At 40.6% G+C, this 12,893-nt stretch overlaps 1 protein-coding gene across 3 annotated transcripts in view; it reads right to left on the bottom strand.

The window, feature by feature from the left end:
• The window catches only part of TXLNB (taxilin beta), an 84,399-nt gene that overhangs the window by 52,684 nt on the left and 18,822 nt on the right, over positions 1-12,893 (bottom strand). Inside the window, exon 1 of one of the 3 annotated variants that reach the window (XM_032274609.1) lies at positions 1,133-1,316. The exons of 1 other annotated variant lie outside the window; for it this stretch is intronic. In XM_032274609.1, coding sequence (XP_032130500.1) covers positions 1,133-1,268 — 136 coding nt within the window. In that variant the 5' untranslated portion in view covers positions 1,269-1,316. Of the gene's footprint in view, positions 1-165; positions 316-1,132; positions 1,317-12,893 lie in introns of those variants that run through there. One more of the 3 variants, XM_032274610.1, reaches the window with a different exon arrangement.

The raw sequence follows: 12,893 nt of genomic DNA, 5'->3' as shown, positions 1-12,893 counted from the left end.
TTGCTGTTGTGGTAACATGAAAGTGAAAACAAAAACATACTGTTCTACAAACTGCACAGCTTCCTTTTCCTGTTCTCGGGGCAGTGGATGTCAATCAGATGCTCAGACACCAACAAGAACAGAAAACTCAACATAGAGACGTTGCCACCGACTTGTGATGCTCACCAAGCACTCATAACTTGGAGGAAGTACTTTTTTCTTTCACTGATTTGAATTCACCAACTCGATTATCAAATAGGGCAGCACACAGTTTCATTATCTTCGTCGCTGGGATTTTCTCACCCTGACCTCTACTTGTTGATTGCGCTCATCTATATATAACTTATCCCCCGCCCCGACCCCAAACTCAGAGAAAGACACATGGCACCTGCTGTCCAGCCAGAAGTTATTTTAAGCTATTCTAAAATGAGTCATGGCATTTAGCACTTCATCCTTGAAAATCAAGAGAATAATTTTTCAATCAAATTGAAAACAGTAAACATATACTGGCTTAAATCCGCACGTGGGTTTTAATGTTGGGGAGACCACCTTAGGAAGAAATAAAATCTCAAGTAAGTGAACTTCAAAATAATTGAAAGTAGACTGTCCATAGGAGTTTACTTTGGTTAGAGTAAATCCAAGTGGTTGTTTGTATTTGATTTATTCTTTATCAGATGCCACAGTCATTAATGTTTTTAATTCTTAATTCCATGGCTATACTTTAAACTCCTGTTCCACATTTACTTTAAAACAGAATCGTCATTATAAACCCCAGGACACCTCAATTTCTAAAAGTAGCCTCGAGACAAGTTCACAAGAGGGGGAAAGCAAATCAACAAAGTCAAAGAACTTTGTTACTTTTAAATCATCCATTTTATATTATGTAGCAAAGAAAATATTTCTATTTTTTATCTTAAAAAAACTTAATTGCCTTATTTTCCCCTCCCCAGGGAGAGAACTTTTCACTTGTGTTGGCTATTCCAGATGACTATCACAGACACATCCCTCCCTGAGGAACACATTTTATTTGTAAATACAACAATGAAAAGTTCTCCAACAGTTCACTGGCAATCTCAAAGTTGCAAGTTCCGAACACCACAAACCGCACACTACTTCTTCTCACAGGGCTTGGGGGAGTGTTTGTCATACTTACCAGAAGGCAAGGAGCTAAGCAAGAAGAGAGAGGAGAGGAAAGAGGCAGGAAAAAGCAAGTCAGAGCTGCAGCAACAGCAGGAGGGGCGGGCTGGTGGTGTTCTTACAAGGGAGAGAGAAACCCAATACACACACATACACGCGCACGCACACACACAAACACACGCACGCCACAGGCACTGTTGGAGGCAGCAGTCTGGAGGAGGTGGGGGTAGGGAAAGGCACATCGTATGACACAGCAAGGGGAAAATACACCCAAGCTTCCCTAGCTGTCGCCAGGGGAACCGTCTTAGCAGAGAAAAGCAGCTGGTAGATCTCATCCGACTCTCCGTGCTTTGTTCGTCTTTTTGGAAATTTAAGCTCTGAGTATATCACCCCCTTTGCGAATGCAATCTTTCACCGTTATCCTTTTGGGTAGAGATCAGTTTTTCTTACTTCTTGGTTTATCTCCAGAGTGGTGGATGATTCATCTTCTTTTTTTTCCCGCTTCCTCTTGCGCTAGCTTAATTAGTGTTAGGTTTCTTATAGGAATCATGGAAAAAGAAAAACAATGGCATACGAACAGGGAGGTGGTGGAACCATTTTAATTCTGATGTCACTGTTTGGTTTGTCTGCAAAGTTTGAAATAAAAATGTAGATGGTGATTTTGGAACCGAACTGAGTATAATCTTCATGCATGTGGTAATTGGTGTGACCTAGCAGCAAAGTCTTTCCCAGGTAACTATGTTCAAACAAACCCGTAGGGAAGCAGTCTGCTTTTTCTTCCTTAGTTTGTGGCTTTCCCGGGCTTTGTAAATCCTCAACATGTTTCTTGATCCTCCTCAGAAAAAGAACCTCTTTCTGATTCACCATGAAATGCCTCTCTGTTAATTTCCATCCATTCCTGTTTTCTTTTTCTTTCTGAGCTTGTGTTCTCATACTTCCAAAGCAAATTCCTCCATCAGTTTCTGCTCTGGGGACAGGCTGGACATAGTGGCATCCCTTTCGGTAAGCAGAATAATGCCACCCAAAAGATCTGACCCACTTCCTGGAACCTGAGTATGTTACTTTACATGACAAAAGAGGCTTCATATGTGATTAAGGACCCTGATGTAGGGAGATTATCTTGAACTATCTGGGTGGGCTCAATGTAATCACAAGGGTTTTTATACATGACCAAGGAAGACAATAGGATTGCAGGCAGAAAAAGAGATTTGATGACCTCAGCATAGGACAGGAAGCTTCTAGAAGCTGGGAAAGGCAAGGAAACAGATTCTAGAGCGTCCAGAGGGATGCAATCCTGTGATGTTGATTTTAGCCCAGTGAAATTCCTTTTGGATTTCTGACCTCCAGAAATATAAAATAACAAACTTAGGTTGTTCTTAAGATGCTAAATTTGTGATAAGATGTTATGGCAGCAAAAGGAAATGAAAACATCCCACCCGCCAATATTTTCCTACTTATTTCTCTGAGTTTAGGGGAGGCATAAGTTATATATTAATGAGCTCACCCAACAAGCAGAAGTCAGGATAAAGAAATGCCAATGCTGGCAGGGCGCGGTGGCTCACGCCTGTAATTCCAACACTTTGGGAGGCCAACACGGGCGGATCACAAGGTCAAGAGATAGAGACCATCCTGGCCAACATGGTGAAACCCCGTCTCTACTAAGAATACAAAAATTAGCTGGGCGTGGTGGTGTGCACCTGTAGTCCCAGCTACTCGGGAGACTGAGGCAGGAGAATTGCTTGAACCTGGGAGGCAGAGGTTGCTTGCAGTGAGCCAAGATTGTGCCACTGCACTCCAGTCTGGTGCCTGGCAATGGAGCAAGACTCTGTCTCAAAAAAAAAAAAAAAAAAAAAAAGGAAAGAAATTCCATGGAGTAATAAAAACAATGATTCTCTTTATTATATTAAATATTAATTAAGGTGGAGAATTAAAATTGATGAAAGAGAAAAGTACTTTCTTCTAAGTTAATGAATACTTGGTGAGTGCCACAAATTGGGTGACATTCCATCCTGGATTGTAGCAAACTGACCCGATCAGATCTCTCAGTAAATATAAACAAATCAGTGCTTCTCAAATTTAAATAATGTACAGATTCACTTAGCAGAATAACTTAAATAATGTGGAAATTATTTGAAGGATTGTATTATTAGTGTTATTATTTGAACCCATATGTACTAATATGAAAATGGGATAGACTCCTTATGCTTACAGTAGTTATATAATATAAATTTTTAAATGTATATATTTTAAAGCCTACATTTAAAATCAATAAATGTAATTCAAATTAATAACACTACTTTTATGTGACAGATATTGTTTTGCTGAACTTAAATTGCTACTTTGCAACATGAATATTATATTGACTACTGGGTATTTTTGAGTTTCTGGTGCGCTTCTACAATGGGGTTTGGGAATTTCCTCAACACTTGATTTATTCAAATTATTACATAGGTTTTTTGGTTTTTATTTTGTTTTTGTTTTTGCTTGAAACAAAGTTTCACTCTTGCTCCCCATGCTGGAGTGCAATGGCGCAATCTCAGCTCACCACAACCTCCACCTCGTGGGTTCAAGTGATTCTTCTGCCTCAGCTTACCGAGTAGCTGGGATTACGAGCCTGCGCCACCACGCCCAGCTAATTTTGTATTTTTAGTAGAGATGGGGTTTCTCCCTGTTTGTTGGGCTGGTCTTGAACTTCTGACCTCGGGTGATCTGCCCATCTCGGCTTCCCAAAGTGCTGGGATTTCAGGCCTGAGCCACTACGCCTGGCCCATTACATAGTTTTTATTCATGGGCCTGCTAGGATTTCATGTGCTATAATTTTCATTTGATGTACAACTGCATCATTTACTGCTTGCTATGGTCTGAATGTTTGTGTCACTCCAAAATTAATGTGTTGAAATCATAAACCACAAGGTGATGGTATGAAGAGGTGGGGCTTTTGGGAAGCAGTTGGATTTTGAGGGTAAAGCTTTTATGAATGGAATTTGTGTTCTTATAAAAGAGGTCTGAGAGGCTGGATGCAGTGGCTCATGCCTGTAATCCCAGCACTTTGGGAGGCCAAGGCAGGCGGATCACGAGGTCAGGAGATTGAGACCATCTTGGTCAACATAGTGAAACCCCGTCTCTACTAAAAATAAAAAAAATTAGTTGAGCATGGTGGTGCATGCCTGTATTCCCAGCTACTCTGGAGGCTCAGGCAGGAGAATTGCTTGAACCCAGGAGGTGAAGGTTGGAGTGAGCCAAGATCGTGCCATTGCACTCCAGCCTGGGCAACAGTGCAAGACTCCATCTCAAAAAAAAAAAAAAAAAAAAAAAAGAAAGAAGTCTGAGAGAAACCCCCTTACCCCTCTACCATCTGAGGTTTCAGAGAGAAGATGGCCTTGTATGAGGAGGTCACCAGACACAGAATTTTCCTGTACCTTGATCTTAGACCTTCCAGCCTACAAAACTATGAGAAATAAATTTCTATTCTTGGCCCAGCATGCTGGCTTACACCTATAATCCCAGCACTTTAGGAGGCCAAGGCAGGTGGATCACTCGAGGTCAGGAGTTTGAGACCAGCCTGGCCATCATGGTGAAACCCCGTCTCTACTAAAAATACAAAAATTAACCGGGCATGGTGGCACATGCCTGTATTCCCAGCCACTTGGGAGGCAGAGGCAGGAGAATCACTTGAATCTGGGAGGCAGAGGTTTCAGTGAGCCGAGATTGCACCACTGCACTCCAGCCTGGGCGACAGAGCGGGACTCTGTCTCAAAAAAAAAAAAAAATTCCATTGTTTATAAGCCACTCCGTTTATGGCATTTTGGTATAGCAGCCTGTATAGATGAAATCGTATTCTTTGTCATTGTCCTGCAATTATTAGAGTAGTGCTAATTGGCTCTAACTTGAATATGTACACACATGATAGTGGAGGTATCAAAATGACACTTACACAGTGGTTACCCAGAACCAAAATAGATGTATGCATTTTCAATTATAATTGAAATGAATACAAACATGCAAAACTGTGACTCCCAAGAATTTGCCTGTGGCCTGATAGGGGCCCAAAAAACTGGGATAGGTTAGGAAAGACAGCAAATTAATAGAGCACAGTGTTTTGTTGTTCATCAACCTTAAGAGAACACAAATTACACATCTAAGGCTTTAAGCTATTGTAAAGAATACGGTTTTTTTTTGAAAATACATTTAAATTTTTATGCAAATATTACAGGAAAATAATTTGAAAATTCAAATGATGCTAAAAAGCTTATCCCAAGAAACAATAACTCCTTATTCCTCTACCTTCCACAAGTAGATGTTTTTTATTCTGGGATTTACTTTATCATTTGTAAATAAAATGCCTTGATTGCTATCTGTCAACTTATTCATTTTTGACATTACTTATTGCCTTCTCATAACGGTAGATGAAGATTTTCATTATTTACACTCCCTTTCTTCTGCTCTTTTCATTTTCCCCATAAAATTAGCATATCAAAGTTTAATTCATATTCTATATTGTCTTTATTCAAATAATGTTTACTGTTTAACCAGGTAGAGCATTGTGATTATAGTTCTATTCATATGCAACTTTCTGTTTTTCCTGGAGTTGATAATTTCCTTTTTTTTTCATTTGCCTAGTATTGGGAATACTCTGTCTTCCCAAATAGTATAAGAGACCTCTAAATCTCTTTATACAGTATTCCCAAGGTCAAATCTGTCAAATAATTTATGTGTTCTGAGATTTTTTTTTGGAGATACTATCCCCACATACAAACACCCTCAGAACCTTGACTCCTCTTCTCTAAACTGGGCTGGTGGCTTCTACGCTTGCTACACAGCTGTGGTCCTGGCACTTCCCCGGCTGTCATTCTGGGAATTCCCTTTACCTCTCTGCTGTTTTCTGGCTCCCATTCTTCCTCTTTCTTGGTTTAATTCCTCATTTAGGAAAACATATCCTCTAGTGACTTCCTGAGAAAGCACTTACGGGTGACTGTGTATGTGCCTGAAATGTCTTTTTGATACCCTTATAGTTACTTGATTGATAGTTTGGCTAGATGTAATCTTTTAGGTTGAAAATAATTTTTATCAAAAATCTTAATTTTCCCCTGTCTTTTAGTTTTTAATAGTTTTCTTAAAAATGCAAGGTTATTCTTATTCCTTATCCTTTGGATATATCTCTGGAACCCTTTGGCATCTTCTCTTTACCAAGATGTTCTGAAGTTTCACAAAGATTAAATTTGATGTGGATCTTTTTTATTCATTTATTATTTTGGATGCCTACTGGGTTTTAAAGTCTGGAGACCCAAATATTTAACTTGTTTTCTTTTTTGTCATTGTTGCTCACTCTCATCCGCCTCTTAGCCTCATATCCCTCAGTTCAGAGCCTTTCTGGTTAAACTTCAGAGAACAATCCTCAGGTATCCTGAAAGGGACTTGATTTTGAATGGTGGCATTGAGGACCCTTTCTTCTAATTGTTCCTTCTCCTAACTGAAAACAAACAAACAAGCCAGGTATGATGGTGTGCTCCTGGTAGTCCCAGATACTTGGAAGACTGGTCGAGAGGATCATTTGCATGCAGCAGTTCAAACCCAGCCTGAGCAACACAATAAGACCCCCAACTCTGAAAACAAACAAACCCAACAGCCATCAAACCATCTTAGTATTTATAGGCTCCGGCTTTACTGCCACTTTCAATTGTATCTCCACTTGCAGAATATTAACCTCAAATTCCTTAGTCTTTTCAGTCTACCAGGCAAACTAGCTTGCCTCTCACTGCTAGCCTGTCTCACTTACATCCAGCCCCATCCATATGAAGCGCACTTCCTGTTGAATCATTTACCACTGTTTATTGTGTTCTAGTCCTCATCCATTGTGGTTTGGGGTTTACGGATTCAATTCTTCTGGCTTCCCTAACATTAGAGCTTCCCTTTTTTTTGCTTTTTGTTCTGCTTGTTTACTGGTGAATTTTATAGGAGAAAGAGGTCAGAATTGTCTTCATTACCATGAAGATGTGTTTAACAATTATAGCAGTCCAGTAATGAAATGACCTATCCTTCAAAATAAAAAGTGTCAGCATTGGAAGTACCCAGTAGAGACTTGGTTGTTCTTTCTTTCAGGAATACTAATGAAGAAACGTCTGGAAAGGGGGTAGGGACAAACTAAATGACTCATTTAAGGTCTTTTGCAAGTATACAAGTTTATAAATCTGTACTTTAATTCTACCACGGGCTGAAGGGAAGCAGAAATCATTAAATAATTAAGATCATGAGCCTCAAAATCAAATGGCTTCCATGTGAATTCCAGATCTGTCTTTTACTTATGCTATATTTTAATTTCTTTAGCTTCAATGTCCTACTTCATGGAATGGGAACTACCTATTGTACATGATTGTTATGAAATTAACACAGTAAATGTGGTCTAATATAAACACATAATCTTTGTTGACTAATTTCAATAATCATGTGTTTAAATCAAGCTTGTGAATGGGAATTAATATTTTCTTCTCTTTTTTTTTTTTTTTTTTTTTTGAGGCAGAGTCTCACTCCATCGCCAGGCTGAAGCACAGTGGCGTGATCTCGGCTCACTGCAACCTCCGCCTCCCAGGTTCAAGCGATTCTTCTGCCACAGCCTTCCGAGTACCTGGGACTACAGGTGTGCGCCACCATGCTCAGCTAATTTTTTTTATTTTTAGGCAGACGGGTTTTCACCATGTTGGCCAGGATGGTCTCCGTCTCTTGACCTTGTGATCCACCTGCCTTGGCTTCCCAAAGTGCCAGGATTACAGGTGTGAGCCACTGCGCCCATCAGGGAAATAATATTTTCTACATTAATAACATTTTTGAATTGTTACTGCCTAGAACCAAGCTGAAGGAATCTATTGTATCATCTCTTGGCTGTGGTATTTATATTCTTGATCTAGGCTAGATCTGGCTTGGGGTGGTGGGGGCACATCGCTTTACATTGCTTTTACTTAGCAGACATCACCTTTGTCTTTTGAAAAAGAAGGGAAATGTGAGCTTGTAATAAACAGAGATTATTTCATATGAATCCAAATACAAAACCAAACAGCAAGTTACAATAATCAATTTCCACAGTGACAACTCTTTCATTTGTACTAGGGGTTTACAGTTGATCTCTAGAAGTAAAATATGATTCCCACCCTGTGAAAGACTTTGGTTTGATCACTTTTCAGCAAAATTAGGCAAGCAAAGATTATTTCTAGTAAAGAGTAGAGTGGACTAACTTTCACAAATAAAATAAACAGCTTGAAATTTATATAAATATTGGGTGCTACACTTGTAAAGAGCTCCACTTCTAAAGTAGCCTTATTACTCTTACATTTTTATATTAGCAATTTCATTGTGGAAGTCTTTTTATAAATAACGCAGACAGATTCTAGGATAGGCTTCTTTATACCAATTCTCTGTTGAATTCAAATTAATAAGACATTGCTGCATGCATTCTACAGGGGATGTTTGGCTCATGCCAATATTTTTGTCAAGGAAGATCAGAATAAGGTGTGTTCTGTGGCAGGAATATTAGACCTCCCCATCTTTGAAGAGCTCCTCCTTATCCTCTTGCTGGATGTAGTAGAGATTCGGAAGCATAGGACGGTATGTTGACTTGTTCATCCAGAGTGTCCACTGAGGGTACAGTTGTATTTAGTGGCTACTATGGGCTGTAGCAATGACATTCCCCTAAAGCAGACTCCACTCTTCCAACCCCTGCATACTAGAAAGAGGGCTTGAGGGTCAAGTGATTGGTCCTGATTAAAATATGTGACAGTTTGGATATTTGTTTCCTCAGAGTCTCATGTTGAACTTTGATCCCCAGTGTTGGAGGTGGAGCCCAGTGGGAGGCGTTTGGGTCATGGAGGCGGATGTCTCATGAATAGCTGGGTGCCATTCTCCTGGGATTGAGTTCTTGCTCTATTAATTTCCACAAGAACTGATTGCTAAAAAGAACCTGGTACCTTCCTCCCCTCTCTCTCCTTCTTCCTCCCTCTTGCCATGTGATGCCTGTTCCCCTTCACCTTCCACCATGAGTGGAAGCTTCCTGAAACCCTCCCCAGAAGGACATGCTGGCACCATGCTTCTTGTATAGCCTTCAGAACTGTGAACCAAATGAATATCTTTTCTTTTTTGATAAGTAACCCAGCCTCAGGTGTCCCTTTATTGCAGCACAAACAGACTAAGACAATCTCTGTCGCCATTGGCTTGCCCCAATTGGCTTGCCCCCGGCTGCTCCTGGAGAGGCATCGCCTTGTTGCTGCGCGTGGGTAGGAGAGCCCAGCTGGCATGTAAATACTCGACGACCCTGAGGGAAAAAGTTGCTGAACCCTAAGGGCTCAGGTCACCTTTTTGTGGCATCCTGCTTCCTTTGGCTCATGTTCCCTATAGGAAATTTGGGAAATATGTCCCACCTGAAAGAGCTCTGGCCACAAGATACCCAAATACACCTCATTAATGACAAGAAGGAGGCAATGATGCAGATGAACTGATATGTCACATGCTAATCATCCCAGCATTGAAGTCCTGAAGCTACCCATGGTTTTGGACTGCGACCTCCTGGACAGGGATATTTCTTCCCTCCCTCCCCTCTTCTCATTCCTCCTTGTCCTGGGGTTTGCCAGCTATCATGGAGTCTGCAGAATTTTGGTGAGGGAAGGGACCTCACAGATCATCTCCCCACCTCCCTCAGACTCAGAGGTCCTGTCTAGAGCCACCCTGATCCGTCCTTAGGTAGATGACATTTGATGAAAAAAATAATCGGCTCTGTTCAATAAAACAGCACCACTTGCCAATAGTTAAGTATCTCAAGATAATAGATCCATGTTGTTTTACCATACAAGGAGTGAGACTCCTTTCAAAGGTTTGATAAAACATCCCTTTCAAATAGCCTTTTTGAGGTTTTCTAACTAAGTACAAAGTTCATTTTTCTCTTCCCTGTGTAGTATCATAGGTTCTTTTGATTCCCCTCTCTAAGGGTCAGGAGTTCGTCTTTCCCCTATGTGAGTGTTACGAAGCCCCTCCTCCCCTGCTGATCACAAAGCAATTTTCAGGAGGGGTCTAAGGTTGAACTTGTTTTGAAAGGAAAACCTGTCATTCTGATGTGACAGAAAACAAGTGTGTGGTGGTCACCTAGTTCTGAGCTGGTGGACACTCCTTCCTTCTTGCAATGCAGGTCTTATCAAAGATCATGGACTAACTTTTAAATTCTGTGTATGGTCTTTTTCCTCTGTAATCATTTGGTGTGGCTTTGATAGGATCTAGAACAACACAAATCTTGGGAATGGCAGAGATCGTCAGCAGGCTTGGGACCGAGTGAGCAAATGCTTAGACTCCTCCTACCTTGCCCCTTTATCTTCCCAGTTATGTCTCTTTTTTGCCTCCCTTTCACGGTGAGGGGATGCCTAGTCTAACTGTCCATTGATAGGCTTCATTGTCCTAAAGAGAGCCTATTACCTGAACCTATCTGACTTTCTAAAGGCTTTCAGAGCCTTTCTGCTCCTAATATCTCTAATATGACTGGTTTGTCCTCAGAAGAGAAGAATTTCGGCCGGACGTGGTGGCTCACACCTGTAATCCCAGCACTTTGGGAGGCCGACATGGGTGGACAATAAGGTCAGGAATTTGAGACCGGTATGACCACCATGATGAAACCCTGTCTCTACTAAAAATACAAAAATTAGCCGGCGTTGTGGCACGCGCCTGTAATCCAGCTACTCGGGGCTGAGGCAAGAGAATTGCTGCTAGTATATTAAACGTTCTTAGAATTCAAAATTTTAAATTCAGAGATCTTAGGATCTAAAGAATGAATGAACCTGGGAGGCGGAGGTTGCAGTGAGCTGAGATTGTGCCACTGCACTCCAGCCTTGGCAACAGAGCGAGACTCGGTCTCAAAAAATAAAATGAAAAAAAAATGAAAAAGAATAACTTCCCTTGTGTTGTTCCTTATTTCAAGCTCAAAGACTGCAAAGGAAGCGCCACATCTCTTCCATTCTTCTTTGAACTGTTCCAGGGACCCTGTCCTGTATAAATTTGGAATTGTGCCAGTTAGGAGCCCAAATTGTAGTTGGATCCTGGCTGAGATGCCTTGTTACCTACTCCAGAGGTCACTGTTCAAACAGAATAGGTGTGGGACCCCTGGGCTTGTGGAACATGGTGTTCCTAGACTCAGCTTGGGACGTTGATACCAGAAACTATGGCTAGATGAAATCATGGTCTCTGTGGGAAGGGCAAACTCCTAGTTGCCTTTCTCATACACACCCAAGAGAGGTTGCAAAATCATTAACAAATATGAAGGAAAAATCACAGGGAAATTTCCTTGGGTATCTGTATAGCGCCACTAAATACAAAAGATGACATCTTAGACGACCTTGTTGGGGTGTAAATATTACTATTATTAAAAGTAGTAGTAGTATAAAAGTAGGTATTACTATTATACCTGCTACTGGGGATGTGAATGTCTGCGTAAACCCCTGCAACCTCCATTGTTTTGCCCTGAGTTCCAAAGCTGCCTTTCTATGAGGAACCCATAAACCTCCATATATATATTTCCTCCAGTGCTGCCAGGAAATCTTCTATAGATGGTCTGGAAAAAAGAGTAAGCCCTTGAGGTGTGATCACTAAGTCTTCCATGGGTTAGAAGTGCACACCCAAGATAGGATGGGTTTGGAATGATCAGAGTCCTCACCAAAGAAAGTGCCGTACTCTAGTGCCCCACACCGAAAGGGGCAATGCGCCCCCGGCAGAGTGTGCACAGAAATCAGGGCTCCCGCTGCCTAAACCTTACTTTCAAGGTAACTTAATATAGATTAAAATGAACGAATCCCCACCCCCTGACCAAGGTACATATTTTAGTATTTATTTAGTACTTAGCAAACAACTCTGTGTGTATTAATGAAAAAAAGTCTTGTCCCTTCCCCTGAAACAAAACAAAACAAAAACAAAGCAAAGCAAGCAACCTTTGACAGGCTGCTAACATATTACAGTTTCTTAGAATTCAAAATTTTAAATTCAGAGATCTTAGGATCTAAAGAATGAATGTCTTTTTTGGGGGTGAAGCAAACAAACAAACAAACATATATATAATATATATATATATACGCTTAATTGAAACTATGATGCTTTATTGGATGAAAGCATTTGATAAAAATGTATTTTGAATTTTTGCATATTTAGCTAAAAATAGAATGATAGTATACATGTAGTATATAAAGTTGAATATTATGTGAATTAAGCAGCTTTAAAAAATACTCTTTAATGCCGGGCGTGGTGGCTCATGACTGTAATACCAGCACTTTGGGAGGCCGAGGCGGGCAGATCTCCTGAGGAGTTCCAAGTCCAGCTTGACCAACATGGAGAAACCCTGTCTCTACTAAAAATACAAAATTAGCTGGGTGTTGTAATGCATGCCTATAATTCCAGCTACCTGGGAGACTGAGGCAAGAGAATCACTTGCACCCGGGAGGCAGAGGTTGCAGTGAGCTGAAATCACGCCACGGCACTCCAGCCTGGACAACAAGAGCAACGCTCCATCTCAAAAATAAATAAATAAGTAAATAAAATAAAAAGTGCAATTTGATTCTCTTGATGATTCCATTAGAGAGATCAAGCCATTGCAGTCTAGTCTGGGCAATAAGAGCGAAACTCCATCTCAAAAAAAACCAAACAAATAAAACCTGTTAAGCTTTGAAAGGTAACTACATCTATATTGTGTAATAAAACTGAAAAATTAACATGATTTTGTGGTTTTTCTGTAGAAGGATAAGTGACACAAATTCAGATTTCTG

The sequence above is a fragment of the Sapajus apella genome, unplaced genomic scaffold (genome assembly GCF_009761245.1).
Source record: "Sapajus apella isolate SASKATOON/1434 unplaced genomic scaffold, GSC_monkey_1.0 scaffold6, whole genome shotgun sequence".
NCBI lineage: Eukaryota > Metazoa > Chordata > Mammalia > Primates > Cebidae > Sapajus > Sapajus apella.
Note: the sequence above shows the minus strand (reverse complement) of the source record. Positions and strands in the feature narration are given on the sequence as shown.